The 21,868-nt window shown below is 37.0% G+C and overlaps 1 protein-coding gene and 1 pseudogene across 1 annotated transcript; one reads left to right on the forward strand and one right to left on the reverse strand.

Moving 5' to 3' along the window:
• Positions 1–485: 485 nt before the first annotated feature.
• On the reverse strand, positions 486–1,026 carry LOC117216995. The gene has a single exon (XM_033464228.1). The coding sequence runs from the start codon at positions 1,024–1,026 to the stop codon at positions 523–525; it is 504 nt and encodes a 167-aa protein (XP_033320119.1). The 3' UTR covers positions 486–522.
• An 11,332-nt stretch (positions 1,027–12,358) lies between these two features.
• On the forward strand, positions 12,359–16,541 carry LOC117217084 (annotated as a pseudogene).
• Positions 16,542–21,868: the final 5,327 nt, after the last annotated feature.

Raw genomic sequence — 21,868 nt, forward strand, 5'->3', positions numbered from 1 at the left:
ATGGAGTAGTAGGGGTGAGGTAGGATCTTTTTAATCTTGTATAGTAGCCCTTCATGCCATACTTTGTCGAATGCCTGTTGGATGTCTAGGAAAACCGCTGAGCAATATTTTTTCTTTTCGAGTGTTTGGCTGATCGTATGAGTTAAGCGGTGGATTTGCTCTACTGTAGAATGATGTTTTCGGAAGCCGAATTGGTGATCTGGGAGTGTTTTCAAGTTCTCTAGGATTGGAAGGAGTCGGTTCGTGAGCATCTTCTCGAATAGTTTGGACAGGGTAGGTAAAAGACTGATTGGGCGATAGGAGCAGGTTTCGTATATCGGTTTACCGGGTTTAGGGATCAGGGTAATCAATGAGATTTTCCAGGCCTTAGGATAGTGTTCCAGGCGAAGGATAGCATTAAAAATCGATGTGATGAGTGCTATCCCTTTTGTGGGAAGTTCCTTGATTGCTTTATTGCCTATTATGTGAGATATAATTATCCTTTCGTTGCGTTCTCACGACCATCGTGACATTCCCCCCTCCTTAGCTTCGCTTTGCTCCGCTAAAGCGTAAGGCTCTGGTGGGGCTTCCAAGTTGAATGATCCCCTCATCTTCGTCTTCGGTGATATTTTGGAAGGTGACCGTCCTTGGTACTGTTGATGTTTGATCGATCCTGTTTACGCGAGCGGCAGGGCAGAGTATTTTGATACGTACATTTTTAGGAAGTGATCGGCGTAGACATTCGAAAAGTTTACATTTGTACATTACATATATTGTTCCTAGTCCTAGGGCTATGATTCCTAATATTTGTAGTGTGGATATGCCATATTCCTTCAATGAATTTATGCGTCGCTCAAATTGCAGGGTACTGATTTGTGTTTGTAATGTGTCGAGGTTGGCTTTATATTGGTTAAAATTGTGAGTTACTTTTGGAGCTGTTTCTAATATTTTCTCTAATATTGGAACATCTGTTTCTTCGAAGCTGTATATGCTATTCTTAAATTTGGTTTCGTAAGAGATATTTTTATGTGATCCTCCTATTTTCATAATATTATGATCGTATGTGATTATGCACCCGGTTTTACTGCTAATTAAGCTTGGTTGTCTAATTTCTAGGATTTTATGTGTCTTACATAACACGTCGATTTGTACATTTTTCGCAGGAATAATAATATAATGGTTTTCCGTCTGCAAAGGTACGAACGTCAATTCTTCCAGCTTGAAGACAGCAGTCGGGCAAGTTTTGACCGTCTGTCGATTAGTAATTAATTCTGATCTGCATTCAGGTGAATTGATTCTATTGTGACTCGGTTGAGTTCTTTTACAAATGTGGATGATTGCCGTTCGTTTACAATATTTGTTTAAGTAGTGACTATCGACAAAGGTGTATTGTTCTGAGTCGGTTAGTATCAAATCAGTTTCTATTACAGGCGCAATGAATACAGAGTTTTGTTTGGAAGGTATCGGGTAAATTTTAGTTATTTTCCATTCATTGTTTTCCAAAAGCGGCACAGTTATTGTATATATAATTGTATATATATCTTTAGTTTGCTTAGATCTAGAATTAGTTGAAAGTTTTGAACTGAAGGTTCGATATGGTTAGTCATAAAGTTTTGTCTCGTTATTTGGTCAAGTGTTTTTAAGAATTGTTCAGGTTCTATAACTTGTGGGTTTATGATTCCTTGTTTCCCTAACATAACAGTGTTAAAAATTTCGTCGATGTTTATATGGAGTTCTGATATGGTAGATTCGGTTTGAATTAATAGGGAGACTAATATTTCGTTTTTTTCATTGTGGTTTTCAATCTTGTGTATATCGTTGGCTAAGTTTTCAAGTTGATTTGTTTTGGTATTGTCTAGCACGCGTTTGATGAGTGCGGTTTGGTTACTAAGAATTGTTTTTATTTTATTGTTCGAATCAAATAATGTATCGATGTTCTTGTTAATGAGTTCTAAATCGTTTTCGTCGAGAGTTCCGAATAAAGTTTTGGATACTGAGCCTATGACATTGAGCAATCCGCGTTTGCTTTTATAACGCAATAATAATTTGAGTTGCCGAGTCAGGTTTTGAAGATTTCTGTACTTAAATTTTAGGCTGCTTATTTCTGGTGTGTAAGCGCAAGGTGGTTTACATTGACGGTCTATTAAATCTATTACGCGTTGTAATCTATTAACTTGGTCAATTGGATCGTTAAGGCCTACTATAAGGGTGATATCTATTTGTTCGTTGTACAGATAGCAATTGTCAATGTGTTCCAGGAATATGTTGGCGTAATTCAATGGTTTTACTTCTAGATCGCTTCTAATGTACTCGAGTGTTATGATGATCCATATTATGGTCTTCTTCCTGAAAGGTAGGGTTTTAGCCTGTTACCGTGGATTCTTTGCGTGTGACCGTTGGAATATTCGATAAGATAGGTGGGTGGATTGAATGAGAGGATTTCTGCAGGTCCTAGCCATTCGTGGTCTAGCTTGTTAGTTTTGTGATCGTTATGTACCCATACTTTATCTTTTACTCGGAATATCGTCTGTGTTTTAATAATTTTTCGCATTTGATCCCTCTGGTATCGCTTTTTGTTAGATTCGGTAACTCGTCTTGCTTTAGCTATATAGGCGTTGTGTCGATTTTTCCAGAGGTTAAACAATTGTTCTCTGGTTAGGCTAGGAGTGGTTGATATTGAGGATGGCATGTTAGCTTGTCGTCCAAATGTTAGTTCGAATGGGGTATGTCCGGTCGTCTCGTGTACTGAAGTATTATATCCCATGCATATTAATTTTAAGTTTTCATCCCAGTCGTTCTGTCGGTCGGTCGTACAAGTTCGAATAAGGTCCTTTACTACGGCATGCGTTCGTTCAAGGGATCCGTTAGATTGTGGATGGAAAGAAGTGGTTTTTATGTGTCGGATTTTGAAAGCCCTTTCAAATGTGTCCATCAATTTACATACGAAATTTCGTCCCATGTCCGTCAGAATACTTTTTGGTGCGGAAAATATGTACACATAGTGATCCAAAAGTTCGTTAATGATTGAGTTGGCTGTTTGGTCTTTTAAGGGTATGAGGATGAGATATTTGGTTAATTGATCTTGGATAGACAGGATAAACTGATTGCCCCGTTTGGTTTTGGTGAGAGGTCCGAATATGTCCATTGCGATTTTGTCATTAGGATTAAGGGGTGTGTCAGTTATCATAGGTTGTTCCTTGGCCCTGATACGATTTAGCTTTTCTCGTTGGCAGGTTTCGCAGTTTTGTATGAATTCTGTAACGTCTTGTTCTAGGTTTGTCCAGTGATGGTGCTCTTGTATTCGTTTCACGGTGCGGTGTATACCTAAGTGTCCTACTAATTCGTTATGATTTTCGCGTAGTATCGTTTGTTTTTGTTCGTTATCGTAGTCTACTGGCGGATCTTGTCCAAATATTAATTTAATTTGAGGGAATCTAGTTGTTAGAAACCTTAGCATGAGTTGAATATTTACCTTTTCTAACGTGCTGAAGCTATTGTCGTTTATTCCTATTTGTAAGCGTCCGGTTCGGTGTTTAATAAAGTGTTTGGTTAATTGACGCAACCAATGCTGTTCGTTAAAGTCTCCCAGTTCGGTCTTTGTAATTTGTTTAAAGTGTGGTCTGTTAGGTTTTTGAGTTATCGGAGCTGGGGTGATATTGATTTTCCAGTCTATATACTCGTCATAATAGTCCGGGTTTTCTACATTGGGTTGGATTTCTTCATTAGTGATAGGATACAATCGGGATAGAGCATCTGCAGCTGTATTTTCTTTTCCTTTTTTGTATTCGATTTCATAATCGTACTCCTCGAGTCTCAAACGCCATCGCATGAGTCTCGATGAGGGGTCTTTAACATTCTTTAACCATTTCAAGGCTTGATGATCGCTTTGAATTTTAAATTTTCTACCAAGTAGGTATTGTCTTAGTCTTTTGATTGACCATACTATTGCTAATAACTCTTTCTCGGTTGTGGAATAATTCTTTTCAGGAGGGTTCAAAGTTCGGGATATATAACAGCATGGATGTCCGTCTTGGGAGAGTATTGCTCCTAACCCTTCGTTACTTGCGTCTGTTGTTAATGTGAATATTTTGTCAAAGTCTGGATATTGTAGTACAGGGGCTTCGCAGAGTTTTTGTTTTAGTGTGTCAAATGCAAGTTGTTGTCTATCCTTGTGAGGTTGAGAATGCAGTATATTTTTTGGAATTTTGCTCCATAGGTATCTGGTGAAATCCTGACGAGAGGTCTAGGGCCGAGAAAAATTTAGCTTTGCCTAAGTGCTCGAGTATTTCGTCCGAATTTGGTAAAGGATACGCGTCTTGGTCTGTTTGCTCGTTTAATTTTCTAAAATCTATAACGATTCTCCATTTTTGTTTGCCTGATGCATCTAATTTTTTTGGAACTACCCAAATTGGTGCGTTATATGGACTGTCCGATGGTTCTATGATTTGTTTGTCTAACATGTCGTTGATTTGAGTCTCGATTTCCTTTTTATGACATTCGGGCGGTCTATAAGATTTGATGTTTATAGGTTTGTCTGTCTTGAGTGTGATTGTATGTTCTGTCAAGTTGGTACATGGTAATGAGTCTGTTTCCATATTAAAAACGTCTAAGTAATTGATGAGGATTTTCTCAAGGGGTTCTCGAAGTTCTGGATCAATATGTTTGGTACGTATTATTTGTGCGAATTTATTAATTTGGCTTAGTTTATCGGGTTTCTTTATTTCGTTTGTAATGTGACAGATTTGCTTACCAGTGTTGATGAAACATACTGTTGTGGGCTTTCCTTCGATGTATTGGGCTGAGATTAGAGTTTCGCCTGGTTTTATTTTGCTATCGGTTTCCTGGAATGGTAATATAATTTCGTCTAAGGTTAGTTTATTGTTAGTGACGCTGTATTGATACTTTGTAAGGAATGGGAGTCCGATTATTCCATCTTCGATTAGGGGAAAGTTGTTAGGGACTACGTAGAATTGATGATTTTTCTTGAGCATGGTTAAGTTGCAAATTTTGTTAGTGGTATGTTTGTCACTTCCCATTAGGAAGGTTTTTGGGTTAGAAGTTTGGACGTTTAGTGAGGCTTTTTCTTTTATAAGGTTGATTCCTGCTCCGGTATCGATGAGGAATCTGGCTCTTCCTCCGTCTCTTCGTTGCAGTACGATTGATAGTAATCTTCCGGTGGTGGTGCAGTTAACTCGAGGTAAGCTTCCTCTGGGTTCTCCGTTGTTTGGTTTACTCGAGGTGGAATCTTTCCTTGGCTGGCGAATGGAAAATTTCGAGAGTAGCATTTTTCGGCTGTGTGTCCAATTCGTAAACACTTTGGACACTTCGGTTTCATGCGGTCGTCTAATGGTCGGCTAGGTAGCTGAGCAGAAGTTTGTGGCTGTGAATCGGTAGTAGTTCGCTTGGATACAAATGTAGTGTTGTGAGATTGATTCTTTGGGCGGTTGGCGACACGATTTGCTTCTCGTAACCATTGTTCTCTATCAGCTGCTAGTTGTTGGGCAAGGTTCAGGTTCTTTGGATCGCTAGATACCACCATCTGTCCTATCTCGTATCGTAAGTTGAGCAAATATGTTTTAAGTGCTTCGCGTTCTTCAATATCTATAGCTACGCGTCGTTCTGTTGGTGTGCGGTTTTCGTTTTGGACTGCATAATTTAATTCGTTTAGCTGTTGTCGGAATCTGAAGTTAAAAGATTGTACACTTTCTGTTGCCCCTTGTTTTAAATTCTTTAATTTGTCCCTACAGTTGCTAATAGTTGTTGGTGTTAATACGTGTTGTCTTAAGCATGAATATAAGTCTTCGAACGAGTTGATTTTTAGATATCGTATGTTTCGTTTCGCGTTGTCGGTAATCTTTTCGATCAGTATGAGATCTAATAATAGCTCTCTGTCACTTGCCTTGCACCTAGCTCTTGCTTTGCGGACCGATAAGATGAAATCTTCAACGCCTACGTCATCTCGACCTCGTAGTGTCTCGACAGTTCGTATGGCCTTATCTGCCTCGAGCCCTCGATCTTTGTTGTAGTTGTTTATTGGTTTAATCGCGGCGCGGCGTGGTCTTTGTGACGTGTTCGGTCCATCAGTTTCGTCATCCGTTACGTTATCAGCAGCGGTTTCAGTCTCGGTGTCGTATTTTATTTCCATGGTTTTTGCAAGATCGCGTATTTCTTTAGAGCGATTTCTATCGCTAGTTTCCGCAAATTCCTTTATGTTTTTAATGTTTTGATTGGTGCTGTTTCTAAAGATTCTAAACTCGTAAGTTAGGCTTTTAAATTGTTCAATCAGGGTAGCGATTAGTTCGTTTTGTTTAGCGGTACTCTTGTCAGTTGGGTTCATGCTGAGAAATATGGCACTTTCGGCGGAAGAAGAGTCACTATCTTCAGAACGTATTTCAGGCTTACGGTTTCGATAATGTACGAAAGCCAGCTTACCGAGATTCTTTGCAGATCCTTCTTTTGATCAAGGAGGGGACCGTGGTCCTTCGCTGTAGAATCCGTAGAGTTCCCGTTGAAGTTTCCTCTTGATGCGATGAATGGATCCTGGCAGGATCGCCAATTTTGTCACGTCGATTCGGGGTAATTTCACGTTCCGCACGCAAGGTGAGAAATTCGTACTTAAATTTTGATTGTTATTAGAAAATTTATTGAACACTGACAGAGTAACGATACAGAATGGTCAAACAGCACAGAAAAGAATGTTGAGCAACGACTCGAGAGGTACTTTTTTATATCAAGGACCCGGCTCCTGTGGAGGGGCTATCGCTGGATGCCGGTCACATAGGGTTTCTATTACTGCTTAGCCACCATTTTGCTGGCCAAGGTATGTGAGATATAATTATACTTTCGTTGCGTTCTCACGACCACCGTGACACTGGCACGGCGTTTACACCGAATCAGAATATTTCTAACATGAATAGAGTATATTATAACATGAATAGAATATTTCTAAACTCAATAAACGTCCGGACAGCTTATTTTCTACATACCTTCAGAAAAATTGACGTCGGAATGATCAGGTCCAGCTTCGATAGAATCTCAAATGCATCGCGTCGTGAATCGTCAAACTTGTTCAAAAAACTTACAAACTTGTGGGCAACTTTGTTCCCCACTTGTTGACGAACAAAGACGAGAGACACTGTGACCTTATGTGTTATTGACGACAATTATGGGTATCCCAATATAAATCGGAATAATTTCAACTCATTATATAACTTTCATTCTTTTCTCTATGATAACCTACAAGTTATCTTCTAGACATCGCTGACTACTGAAAATTAGACGCCGACATCATTGAACTATTTCAATTACGAAACGAGAAATTTCGCTGTCCTCGAGTTTTTCCAGCGGCACGAGTTTTTCCTTTATTCAGGGTCGTGAAAGAAAAAAAGCAACGGGAGAACAAGAGAATATGAATGTGTCGTTTCTCCCCTCTCACGAGCAATACGTGTTACCGAGGATATATGAAAGAACACGTATCACCAGGTACTCAGTACACCCACGCGAGTCGTTATCGTTAATTCGTTACATTTCCAAGAGATTACTGAACGAAAGTTTGGTGTTTCACTTGATTTTAATATCGTGTTGAATTCGAATAATACTATATATATATAGCAGTAATAGAAGAGGAGCTTTTTGGACAACAATGGATCAGAAAAATGAAGTCAAAGGATGCGATGGGAAAACTAATCCCGTGAGTCTTCGTTAGATCTTGCTCTTCGAGTTATTCGTATTTAGATTTAGATTATTGCTGAGCAATTGGGATTGCCTCTAATATTTACAATTTGTGCATCGTTTTAAGGGAACGAATTAAGGAATAAACAATATTTAACAGCTTTTTCCCCGCAACGCTTAGTCAGCATATTCTATCTTCACTTCAAAATAGAAAGAAAGAAGCGTTATATGAATATAGACTCCTGAGTTTTGCTTTATCAAGAAGTCACATGAAAAAAAAAGTCACACAAAACTAAAGAATTAACTACTCTAAAACTAAGGAATTATTTCGCTTCTTTTATGTCGCTACGCTTATTTAAATTTAGGTCTATCGTGGGGCGGGGGGGTCATCATGTGACGGGTTATTCCGTCGGGGTTGTGAGATACGAATTTGGTTTCTATACAAATTATTAAAATTTATTTAAATTTCAAATTGGAACGCCCACTCGCGCTATTGGTAGTTTTAGTCTACTTTATGGCGCGTGCGTGACAATACTATAATATAGTTATATAATAATTTATAATATAATTATATAATAATTTATAATGTAATTATATAATAATTTATAATATAATTATAACATAATTTATTAATTATACCATATATGTTATAAACATATATAAAACATAATATTTATTTTCATTAGATAATTCACTTTCCATAGTACATATGTACAGTGCATAAACGTGATTAATATGATGAATAAGATTACTGGTACATACATAACAAGGAATATTTAATTATATTTTAAGTATTTAATTATATATAATAATATATTATACATATATTATATAATAATTTATAATATAATTATAACATAATTTATTAATTATACCATATATGTTTTATTGACGACAATTATTGGTATCCAAATATAAATCGGAATAATTTCAACTCATTATATAACTTTCATTCTTTTCTCTATGATAACCTACAAGTTGTCTTCTAGACATCGCTGACTACTGAAAATTAGACGCCGACATCATTGAACTATTTCAATTACGAAACGAGAAATTTCGCTGTCCTCGAGTTTTTCCAGCGGCACGAGTTTTTCCTTTATTCAGGGTCGTGGAAGAAAAAAAGCAACGGGAGAACAAGAGAGTATGAATGTGTCGTTTCTCCCCTCTCACGAGCAATACGTGTTACCGATGATATATGAAAGAACGCGTATCACCAGGTACTCAGTACACCCACGCGAGTCGTTATCGTTAATTCGTTACATTTCCAAGAGATTACTGAATAAAAGTTTGGTATTTCACTTGATTTTAATATCGTGTTGAATTCGAATAATACTATATATATATAGCAGTAATAGAAGAGGAGCTTTTTGGACAACAATGGATCAGAAAAATGAAGTCAAAGGATGCGATGGGAAAACTAATCGCGTGAGTCTACGTTAGATCTTGCTCTTCGAGTTATTCGTATTTAGATTTAGATTATTGCTGAGCAATTGGGATTGCCTCTAATATTCACAATTTGTGCATCGTTTTAAGGGAACGAATTAAGGAATAAACAATATTTAACAGCTTTTTCCCCGCAACGCTTAGTCAGCATATTCTATCTTCACTTCAAAATAGAAAGAAAGAAGCGTTATATGAATATAGACTCCTGAGTTTTGCTTTATCAAGAAGTCACATGAAAAAAAAAGTCACAAAAAACTGAAGAATTAACTACTCTAAAACTTAGAAATTATTTCGCTTCTTTTATGTCGCTACGTTTATTTATATTTAGGTCTATCGTGGGGGGGGGGGGGGAGGGGTCATCATGTGACGGATTATTCCGTCGGGGTTGCGAGGTTCGAATTTGGTTTCTATACAAATTATTAAAATTTATTTAAATTTCAAATTGGAACGCCCACTCGCGCTATTGGTAGTTTTAGTCTACTTTATGGCGCGTGCGTGACAATATTATAATATAGTTATATAATAATTTATAATATAATTATATAATAATTTATAATGTAATTATATAATAATTTATAATATAATTATAACATAATTTATTAATTATACCATATATGTTATAAACATATATAAAACATAATATTTAGTTTCATTAGATAATTCACTTTTCATAGGACATAGGTACAGTGCATAATCGTGATTAGTATGATGAATAAGATTACTGGTACGTAGATAACAAGGAATATTTAATTATATTTTAATTATTTAATTATACCATATATGTTATAAATATATGTAAAACATAATATTTAGTTTCATTAGATAATTCACTTTCCATAGTACATATGTACAGTGCATAAACGTGATTAGTATGATGAATAAGATTACTGGTACGTAGATAACAAGGAATTTAACGGTGCTCTGTCAAGAATACAGGCGTTGAAGCAACTAGGATAAACGTGAACTATATATAGTTCGAATAATTGAAATCTAATCTTCTCTCATTGAATCATAAATATAACAAACATAATTTTCATTGCAACATCCCAAATTAATTATGAGAAAAATTAATAGCAAGAAATAGATCACAAAGCTATTCCCTTTCCTTGAGAAACAAAATAATTTGTACATCGAATATATTGCATTTGTATCGTCGCGTTCGCATTGACATTAAATAAATAAAAATTAAATAAAATGATATTTCTAGCAATTAAATCATTTACAGATATTCCGAACCTATTTGCCCTGTTTTTTATTGCTCGGTCAGCAGCAGGATTTCGAAGCATTTTTTCAACATACTTTACGAAAATATGCTAATTACATTATTGCGAAACTAGTCACCAATTATTCTTCACGCGTTCTCTTTTTCTTCATTTGCGAAGAAAAATGAACGTGAAACCCACACGTGAATCGGTGATTTCTAAAATCGTTTGTAGCACTTTCGTATTTGAATCAATAGCCTAAGTTGCCTAATCTACTTTAAGCGATGTAGACATGATTAATACACGTAATTATACGTTGATACGTATAATCTTTTAACGTCTTTTAACGATAGTCTAGTAACAATAATAATAATTATTATTATATAAAAGTATATGAAATAACAATAATAATAATAATATAATAATAATATAATTATACATATATATAATATATTATTATTATTATCATTATTATTATGTATGTATTATTATATTATTGTTATATATATATGTAAATATAGAATATAAGACGAGCATGAGAAAAAATTCTGGCTTTGTGTATAAAACTTCGTGTATAACTAACCGCGAATGATATCTGAACGAAATGATGACTTTTATTTGAATAAGAAATTGAATTCTTATTCACGGCCGAAATATTAGTCTTTTCATTCATAACTAAAATATTAAAACATTTCTTTAATTTGTTATTTATCATTTAACAGGTAAATGAAATTTTGGCCAACCGTATCAGCGATGACCCTTTAAATTACATAATTAACGATGTGTAATTTCAAGTAATAATTCAAGTACGGATAATTCATAGTATTTCAGTTTTAGAAAGTCTGTGTTACAGTTTTTTGCAATGAAACTACTAATAACGGTTACGTAATTGGTAAATCTTTCGTTTGCTTATACAAATGAACTTCTTATCTTACAGGTGGGCTCGTATTTCGTGAAGTAATTTGCCTTGTCTTTCCGGTATCTGTACTTGTAATAACACAACTACTTCCAAAATGTTGTTTCTTTTTTCAGTTACGTTATACTTGTATGTAGACGAAGTTCACAGGTTACCCTTTCTTCATTTTGCGCCAGTCTTCTTAGAATTTCGCAAATGCTAATAAAAAGGACGAAAGCGTAATTTTATTAGAGCCGAAAACGTCCGAGTGTTAAAGGGCGATTTAATCTCAAACAGTCGTTCTACTGTGAACGAATGTAAACAACAACAAGTATCAGTAAACAAGTAAAGCGGACAAGTATCGGTAAAGCGTATTACGTAAAGTTCAGTTCCCTTTGCGATTTCCCATTTCCGATATTCTTCGAGCTATTTCTCCGAGTACAGTCGCTGGCAAAAATATAGCACACGGAAGAGCGGGAGAGTGCACGTCAGCACGTGCCAGGAACAAAACAAAACTTTTCGGGCAAACTGAACTCGCTACTTCTGCTTCTTACACATAGACACGCGTCTACGAAGCGCCATATCTATGCGCACGCATACTTACATTCATTCAGAATTTCATCGAATTACGTACTTTGTGCTTCTGTACCTTTGACATTTTTCAATATGATATTCCTGACAGTTTCACGTCGTATATTAGGCTTCTGACAAAATGTAGTATTAAATAAGAAATAAGAAATAAATAAATAATAAATGAAGAGGATTATCTGTTAAATGTGGAAACCTCGAGGCCCGATAGCGTAAGCTGCCTTAAACTTCAATTACGTGTACGTTATATCCACCTTAATACGTAGCTAAAATTCGATGAGCTTCCTAAAATGCTCATTTCCTCGGAGAAATATCATACGTAGAGCGAGAAATTCTCCGATCCCCACCCGATCCAACTTTCCTTTTCACTTTCTCGTTTGACGGAACTCGCTGGACAGAAATGCTCGACAGCCGCGTAGTCGATGCAGAACTACACGCCTGGATAGATAGCAATCGATAGTGTTCTTTATCGAGTAAGAAAATCGAACAATCGATCGGCGCCATTGGCTCTATTTTAGATGTCGCTATTAAGTTGAATTTATCTCATTCGCGAAGAAACGAATTGGTCGAATAGATCGTTGCACAGTGGACATTTAAAAACAGTAGAATCAATCGTCGAGTATTTTATAAGATCCTTATCGTTGCACGAAACTTAATGATCAAATATTCCGTATAATGGGGATATATACGAAATCTTCGATGGAAAATCGAAATACACAGAAGAATAATCGGGTATAATAACACACGCATTTTTAATGATTTATCCAGTCGTATGTAAAATAATCAACCGTCGAATTAATTATTTTCAGTAATATTTCGATGACTCTAAATCGGATAAAGTGTATTGATCTCCTAATTTACTTGAAAATTTCAAACAGCAAATAAAAGATACGTCGCTTTGAAACGTCCCGCGTTGAAATATTTGCAGGTTCTCGCGACGAATGTGATCAAACAATTACACCACGTGTCGAGGGAGAGACGAGGGGAAGCCTATGGAAAATTCAAAGGATTTTGTGGCTGTACGATTTGGTTGACAGGGCTGTCCGGTGCTGGCAAGACGACCATCTCGTTCGAGCTGGAAAATTACCTGGTTTCTCAAGTAAACTTTTTGCTCTAAAGTTCGAAATTCTCAAATTGCCATATCTCGAAACTTGCAAATTGCCAGACTCTCGATCGGACCATAATTTTTAACGCTTCAGGATCATATAAACTTGCTTTTGCAGGGACTGCCAGCCTACAGCCTGGACGGCGATAATCTTCGTCACGGATTAAACCGGGACCTGGGCTTCTCGAAAGAAGATCGCGAAGAGAACGTGCGAAGAGCTGCTGAAGTAGCAAAATTGTTCTCTGATTGCGGTGTGATCACCATTTGCAGCTTCGTTTCGCCCTTCGAGGCGGACAGAAGGCTGGTGAGGAAGATACACGAAGATTCTAACTTGAAGTTCTTCGAGATCTTCGTGAAAGCTTCCGTGCAGACGTGCGAAGCCAGAGACGTGAAAGGCCTCTACGAGAAAGCTAGAAAAGGGATGATTAAAAGCTTCACAGGCATCGGCCAGGAATATGAAACGCCCAAAACTCCTGATCTCATCGTGGATACGGAATTTCATAATTTGCAGACCTCGACGAGAATGGTAATCGAGTTGTTGAGGACCCAGGGAATTCTTCCCAAGACTCGAGAGCAGGTTCAGGAACTGTTCGTCGAGGAGAGGAGGATAGAGGAGGCGAGAAAAGAGGCGGAGAATCTTCCGAGTACGTTGCAAATGTTTTCTCACTTAATTCTGTATTTTTTTAATTCTGTATTTTCGTTTGCAAAATAATTCCACTTTTTCTTGTCTTTTGTTGATTGGACAAGCAAGTGGCTACTACGCTGTGGCTGAAGAACACGTGGATGGTTCTTTATTTCTGACATCATGTAATTTGCTTACGAAATTACGAAAATATAAAGATTTGGAGGTGTCATAGAATGTTGTGGCACGCAAACATTTCCGGCTAAAATAATTCACATGCGAAACATCAAATATTCATAAATTGCTACGATACACACAGATAAGATAGAGAAAGTTCTTTTCCAAATTGATGCTTCCAATTGACAAAGAGATAAGCTTTTATGTAAACAATTTCCATTTGATATATAGTACTTGATAATTGCCTAATTCCTCAAATCAATATGCTCAATTTAAGGTATCAACATCAGTAAGGTTGACTTACAATGGGTTCAAGTACTCGCTGAAGGTTGGGCTGCTCCGCTCACAGGTTTCATGAGGGAGTACCAATATTTGCAGGTGCGTAATTAAAATTTGATTAACGAATTGCATGAGATTTAAGCATAGAGAAACGAGTTCTATCTTTGGACGATATTAATTATGAAACACTAAGTTTGTAAAGGTAAAAAGTTGTAGAATAGAGATAGATTTTTCTAACGAGATAACAAATAAAATGTGCGTGTGTGTGTGTTATTTTCAAGTGTCAACACTTCAAAACTATCAAACAAAATGGGGACGTGGTTAATCAATCGATACCTATCGTGCTTCCGGTTAGCACAGAGCAGAAGGAAAGCTATACTACAGCACCGGCACTGACCTTGAAGTACAACGGTCAAGATATCGCAATTCTGAGGAGACCAGAATTTTTCGCTCACCGAAAAGAAGAAAGGTTCGATTATGTTTTTTCAGTAAATTATTATTTCTAGTTAGTAGTTAGTCTCCTCTTATGTGAAAATAAATCGGAAACATTGCAACAGGTGTAGCAGAGAATTTGGTACAAACGACCTTGGACATCCTTACGTCAGAATGATCCACGAATCGGGTGATTGGCTGGTTGGAGGAGAATTAGAAGTTCTGGAAAGGATTAAGTGGAACGATGGTCTCGACAAGTACAGGCTCACGCCAAACGAAATTCGTAAAAAGTGCAGAGAAATGGAAGCGGATGCTGTTTTCGCCTTCCAGTTGAGAAATCCGATTCACAATGGCCACGCACTCTTAATGCAGGTTAGTTCTCATCGAAAACAACAAATTTCAAGTATAATATAAGAGATAAAATTATTTGCTTTAAAGGAGGTTCGATACGAAGCAAAATTAATTAAGTTTCCATAATTTTGATAAGAACCTAGTTGACGGTTAAAGAAAGTCCAATAAATCCAATCAATTACGACATTTACTTTTTCCTGCGCAAAAATTCCTATTCTTCTTCTCTTTTAATGTAATTATTATTCAAATTAATACCAGGATACGAGAAGACTCCTCGTGGAGGAACGTGGTTGTAAGAAACCAGTTCTTCTACTGCATCCTCTGGGAGGATGGACGAAAGAAGACGACATACCATTATCAGTTCGGATAAACCAACACCAAAGTGTTCTCGAGGAGGGTGTATTGCACGAAGACACCATCCTCGCTATTTTTCCAAGCCCGATGCTTTATGCTGGCCCTACAGAGGTATTATTTATTTCCCTAAAAAATTAATCAACAATTAAAATTGATGGAATAAGAGAAGCGTAGTATTTCGAAGAGATATAAATATTTTAAATTTGAGAATTGTTTAAAATTTGCGATTTTTATTTTAGGTGCAATGGCACGCCAAAGCAAGAATGATGGCTGGGGCAAATTTCTTCATCGTTGGTCGTGATCCCGCGGGTTTGCCGCATCCTGACAAATCTAAAACCCCGGACGGTAATATTCTGATAAGACGAATTTCACTTGTCCCTTGATTCCTAAGATTACTCGCATAAAAAATTAAAAATCGTACGCTTTTATTCTTGATTTATTGGGCGAAGTAATTTTATTGTTATATCGAAGGAATTCTGATATTTCATTATCGTGATAAATCAGCGGTCGCTTTAATTGTAAAATTAGGAAATCTGTACGATGGAACGCACGGCTCGAGGGTACTGTCGATGGCACCGGGTCTTCAGAATCTCAAAATCATACCGTTTAGAGTGGCAGCTTACGACAATAGAAAAAAACAAAATGCCTTTCTTCTAGCGGGAACGATCGCAAGATTTTATTTTCGTATCAGGAAATAAAATGCGAAGTGAGTTATATTTTTTTCATGTACCTGTTTCTTTTCTTTTTCTTCTAAATCTTCCTGTAATTAATTTGTATATCCTATCTTGCCTATTTTATTAATGAAATCATTAGAAATGAATCATTAGCAATGAAATTATTTTAAAAAACAATTTCTTATTTCACTTCTTATTTTAAAAAATCTAAAAAAAAAAATGAATTAAATTGCCAACTATAAATGTAAATTGCATTAAAAATACGAAATATCGCATTAGAATAAATACAAGATTTATATAAAAACATTTCTATGAAACATCCAAATAATAATAAAAAAAAAAACAGTACTAATAAACATTAATATACCGTTATTTCAGATTTAGCAAAATCTGGGGAAAATCCACCAAAAGGATTAATGGCGCCAAAAGCATGGCAAATCGTTTCGGATTATTATCAAAAACAACTGAAAAACTAATTTTAAATTACTATTAGCCGCAACTCTTGTACTAGAGGGTAATTATTTACAAGGACCAAAATGTTTTCTGTTTAAATGAAATTTAATAATTAAAATGATAAATACAAACATCTTTTCTGCACAAAAAATGGTTGATTCTTATTGTTCACTTATAAAAGACAATAATTTCGTCAGATACAAGTAAGGTACATCGAAGTAATTTATTTATAATCTTTGTTAAAAATGATCCCTAAAAAGGTTGGGAATGGGGGATGAAAATAAGTAAAGTTAATTTATTTCTCCTCTAATAATGATATACATATGTGTACCTATATTTATATATATATATATATATATATATATATATATATATATATATATATATTTATGTTTATTGCGTCAGACACGAGAAATTTGTAATTTAGAGCTTTACCTTAGAGACGGTTTCCTTTCGTGTTTTTTTTTTCCTACTTACTATTTTTCTTCCCTGTTACTTAGAAAGACAGTGGAAAAAAGAAGAAAGTACGACGACTAGGATTTAGTCCGTTTAGTTTCTAACAAAGTATCGCTTTAGTCTGGTACACCTGGGGAAAAAATAACATTTCAATTTCAGCTTCTAATGACATTTTATTATCTCTGTCCTCGGTGCAGCAAAAAGTTTTGCTGGCGCGAATAATCATAAATAAATAAATGGCTTTTCTTAATTAAATTAAATAATCATTTCCAAAGATTTTTTTAAATTAAATATAGGAATTTAAAGTTATTATTATAACATGTATAAACCTGAGATAATTTGCCGCCAGCGAGCTGCCAAACCTTCAAACTCATGTCTCTCGAGCCCGTAATCAGTGACTGAGAATCTGGAGTAACTACTAGACAAGTAATTTCTTGAGAATGCGACACTTGGTACTTTTCTTCAGGACCAACACCTAAACTTACTATTCTTAATTGATTGTCTCCTGTTCCGCATACCGCGTATCTAAAATTTAGAAAGGAGGAAGACAATTAAATCTAAAAACATCGCAATTGCTAATTTATTATAATTATAATTATTATTGTTAATAAATTATTCAAATAACGATCATTGTAGGAAAAATTGAAACAAGGCGACTGTATTGGTATTATAAAAGACTCGAGAAATATTAAGAATTAATACAAGAAAGTAAATTTCACTAAAGTATCTGCTACGCCGGGCGACTCTCTGCCTGGCCCAGGTCACACACCGCGGGCCAGACGGACACCAGATGTCCGTCTCTTCCGTACGGCGTACCCTCAATAGCCTTAAGCACCCGTCATAAACTCGAGTCGCTTGCCTGCTAAGGTCCTTCAGACCCAACAAATGTCTTTTCTAAATCAGTTTCCAAAGACTATTGTTTACTACGGCTTGACACGGTAAAGTTAGTTTTTCTCACGTACGATGCTTCCTACTAGCAACTTTCTATAGAGGGCGGGGTTAAGACCCTTCCTAGTCCACCAACCTTCGTTTGTCCAATCCGAGGCAATGTATACTGCCCTCGCTTCCTGACCTAAAATGGCGTGAACAAATCTGATGATCCCGTGCGCTAGACACACCCATCACTAGCTTTCATCCAACACAGCATCGTCGCTCAACTTCACTTCTTCTACATCGTTGGAAAAGTCAACTACTAAGTCTAACTCTAACGCCTATCGGGGCAGTCTAAGCATAACGCGAGAGTCGGTCTCGGTATTGTCGAGCATACATTTCCTCACCTAAATATCTTATAGTGCTACGTCCACTAATACATTAAATCCAATTATAAGAGCCCTGCTCTAACGTACATATTGTAATATCGTAGAATAGCTTTGATTGGAGATCGGCTGAATTAGAAAACACCGTGTACGCCATCTTTTTGTGGTTTGTTTACATCCAAGAGCGCCTATATACGGTTTTATATTTCAAGGAGTGGCAGTCGAGAGGCCAGAGTATGTGAGCCGAAAAGTGTGTGTGTGTGTGTGTGTGTGTGTGTGCGCGCGTGTGCGCGTGTGTGCGTGCGTGCGTGCGTGTGTGTGTGTGTGTGCAGGATCGAGCAGGAATGCATTGGCGAGGGTCAGAGTTGATCGAGACGTCGAAGCATAGAGTTGTTAGAATTGAGTTGCGAGTGTTGTCGAGTGTTAGAGTTGCTAGTGAGAGAGAGAGAGAGAGAGAGTTACCAAATAGTTGTCAAGTTATTTGATGTAAATACGAGCGTTGCATTTAGTTTACCTGTTAATCATACATCGTTTCTCTGTCTAACTAATATCTGTATTTTCAATCCATTATTAATAAATTATAATTAATCGGACAAAATTACACCTTTAATATATTCCGATATTACAATATTTACCTTATCTTCGTGCGATAAGTGATTATCTATCTATCTATGCTCATCAGTATAATCTATGTGTTGGAAATATATAATTTATAATTCTGTGAATCACAGTGTTATACAAACTCAGTCACCCCTATTATCTCAACGGAAATCAGCGGATCGATCGAGTCGTGGTGTCGATTGTTATAATCGTAACGAGAATTTACGACTCCTGTTGACGTCTCTCTTAGCGACTACGTCTTCCCACGATTGGTCGAACAAACAGTATCTCAATTTATTAATTACAGCCACTGTATCATATCTCATATCGGAAGAAACAGTGAAACAGCGACCAGGCCCACATACTGATTGGATTAGGGTGCCGGTATCAGCTGCCCAAACTCGGATTGTACCAGCTCTATCAGAACTCACTATTCTTCGGCCGTCAAACATAGATGTGACTGCAGTAACAGGTGCCTGGTGTCTAAATGTCGATACCAGTAAACCTAAGGTCAGACCCCATACACGAACTGTTTTGTCCTCAGAACCTGTTTCCAATTTAATTTCCTGTTACTGTATTGTATCAATTTCATGCTCTGTTACTTGGTTATTGAACTATTGTACTTTACTGTATTTTGATTGAAAAAAGAAATGGGTTTCTTCGGTATTAAAGGCAATACAAAATTATGGTAGTATTTGCAAAACTAGTATTGCGAAAAAAGCATACAAACAAGGTAAATAAATGAAATTTTTGTTATATCTGCCATATACGTATACGTATGGGAGGCTCTACTGTATTTTATCTACAGACCTACCAGAAGCAACAAATAAACCAGAAGCTGAGAATGCAATGCAGGTGACGCTAGCGATATGTCCTTCGAAAGTGGAAAGCAATTCGTGAGTATTCAATTGCCACAGATTTACGAGAGAATCGACTCCACCGGTAACTGCCATTGCTCCGTCCCTGGATATATCCAAACAAGATATGGGAGCAGTGTGTGGGTGCAACGATACCTCCTTCACGAATTTCGCGGGTTTAGCGTGTATCTCCTCGCCACGGAAACTCCAGTAAGCCACTCGATCTCCGGAAGCTGTTATCAGGAAGTCGTCCTTCTCCGTCACCTTTTCGCAAAAAGTTGAATTGAAAAATTATATTATATATGAAAGATTAATTTTGATCTTTCACTACTTGTAATTTAACATGCAAATAGAAAAGGTAATTTGCTACGACGATTAATTCCAATTTCAATAAATGTTTACTCATTTTCCATTCTACCTTTTTTTATTAATATAAAGTCATAAATACAAAATCTATAATTTACCTTGACGGCGGTAACATCCGCCGAAGGATTCGCCAGCAACGTTCTCGTCAATCGTCCACTGTGCATATCGAAAACGGAAACCTTTCCCTTCGCTCCTCCAGCAATGGCTCTTCTGCAATCTTTCGCCAAGCAGATACTTTTCACTTCACCTTGATGACCTCTCAACGTGTGGACCTCAGTTCCCGTGGCCAAAGATCTCAAATATAATTTCTGATCTTCGCAGGCTGCCAATAGGAACACCGAATCGGCCGATACGTCGAGCACAGTCACGGCGGATGGTAAAACGATGCTTTTTAACAATGTGAATCTTTCTAGACACCATAAGCAGACGGTACAGTCGGAAGAACCGGAAACCAGAATTTCTCCCGCAGAATCGACGCGAATGGATTTTACTGGCCCTCTGTGGTGGTCCACTTTGATGAGAACATCGCCGGTTAGGAGACTGGTGACGATTATTCTCGAGTCTTCGCCACCGCTAATGGAAAGCGGAAGGTTTAGCGTTAGTTGATAAATACGAAACGAAATAACTTATAGAACAATCTATAATTAATACAAATAAGAAGTACTCGGAGAAGATTGAAATCTTTTCCCATTTTTCCGGTTACCTTTTTTAATCAAGATTATGGAAGAAAGCGTTTTTGATATCTTATTATTACTACACGATAAAACTATGAACCTGACAATCACTGAATTCTTGAGCGCGGACGTCAAGCACAGAACTGGGGCAATGTGTTCTTGGATTCTTAAATTCAAGGTCAGCTCTTTCATATCCCATACTATAATCGAAGTGTCTTCAGAGCCTGTCAGTAGATATTGCGAATGCTGTGTCACGGCTAAACATGAAATTGGATTTGAGTGCCCTGAAATGAAAAATATTTCTCATAAAATATCAAGTTGAACATAAAAATCTGTTTGTTTGATATTTGACTTTGGCGGGCTGATATTGGCGGGCATATTGAAACGAAAATAATTATTTCGCATGATCAATATATCAGAGACTTGTATTAAATTCCATGTTCGTCGTTTTGTGAAAAAGCGAAAATACCATAGCAATATCGCGTGCTTAAAATGGCACTTAAAGTATCATATACGTTAGCTGGATTATTTTCAACTATATTCTCACAAAAGCTGACCTATTTTCAATTGCAAATTAAAGCGACGCTGCTATTTAAATGCTCGTGAAATACAGATTCAGGGACAACGTACAAAGGAGACTTGTTAGGACCATTCGCGGAGAGACGCGGTCGCTAGAAGAACGCGTCAGCGAGAGGCGTAAATTCTCGCTACGATTATGTTAATCGACGCCGCGAAATAGTCGTTCCCCTGTTTCGGTTAGGATAACAGAGGTGGTTTAATGAATGTAACACTGTATTAACAGTGTTACGTCGCGTAACACTCTACCCTAGCCGAGGCCACACACCGCGGGCAAGATGGCAACCAGATGTCTTCGGATACTCACTGCGTACCCTCAACAGTCTCAAGTACCTTCCATAAATCTCATAGATTTCCTAGTAAAGGTCCTTCAAACCATCGTCACCAACAAATTCGATGGTCCCGTGCGCCAAACACACCCATCCTTAGCTTTCCTCCGAGACAGCATCGTCTCCCAAGACAGTACTGATTTTACATCCTTCGAACGGTCAACATCCTTCCACCGGGTATACACACCCGCAGATCAGTCACTCATTCATCTCGTACATACGTAACAGCGTAACTGCCTTCGTTATAAGTTGTTGGAATAAACGGTGAAATATATGTCGGATCAGGATTCGAATTTTGGGCGCGCGACGACTCTTCATGTGGACTAGCCATCGTTTCACAAAGCCGAGATTTTATTTACACGTATATACAGGTCTATCACTAAGCTTAACAAATAATAAGTACAACTAATAATAAGTCTAACAAACACTAAGCCTAATGAATAATACGATCTACGAATAATTAAATTAAATAATACTATTAGCAATGTTTGAGTTCAAACGAATCCACGGTTACCGGGATAACTCCTTA

The sequence above is a fragment of the Bombus bifarius genome, unplaced genomic scaffold (assembly GCF_011952205.1).
Source record: "Bombus bifarius isolate JDL3187 unplaced genomic scaffold, Bbif_JDL3187 scf7180000007974, whole genome shotgun sequence".
Lineage (NCBI taxonomy): Eukaryota > Metazoa > Arthropoda > Insecta > Hymenoptera > Apidae > Bombus > Bombus bifarius.

Coding starts and splice junctions, on each gene's coding strand:
- LOC117216995 (XM_033464228.1), bottom strand. CDS start 1,026: ATGAAAATAGGAGGATCACATAAAAATATCTCTTACGAAACCAAATTT.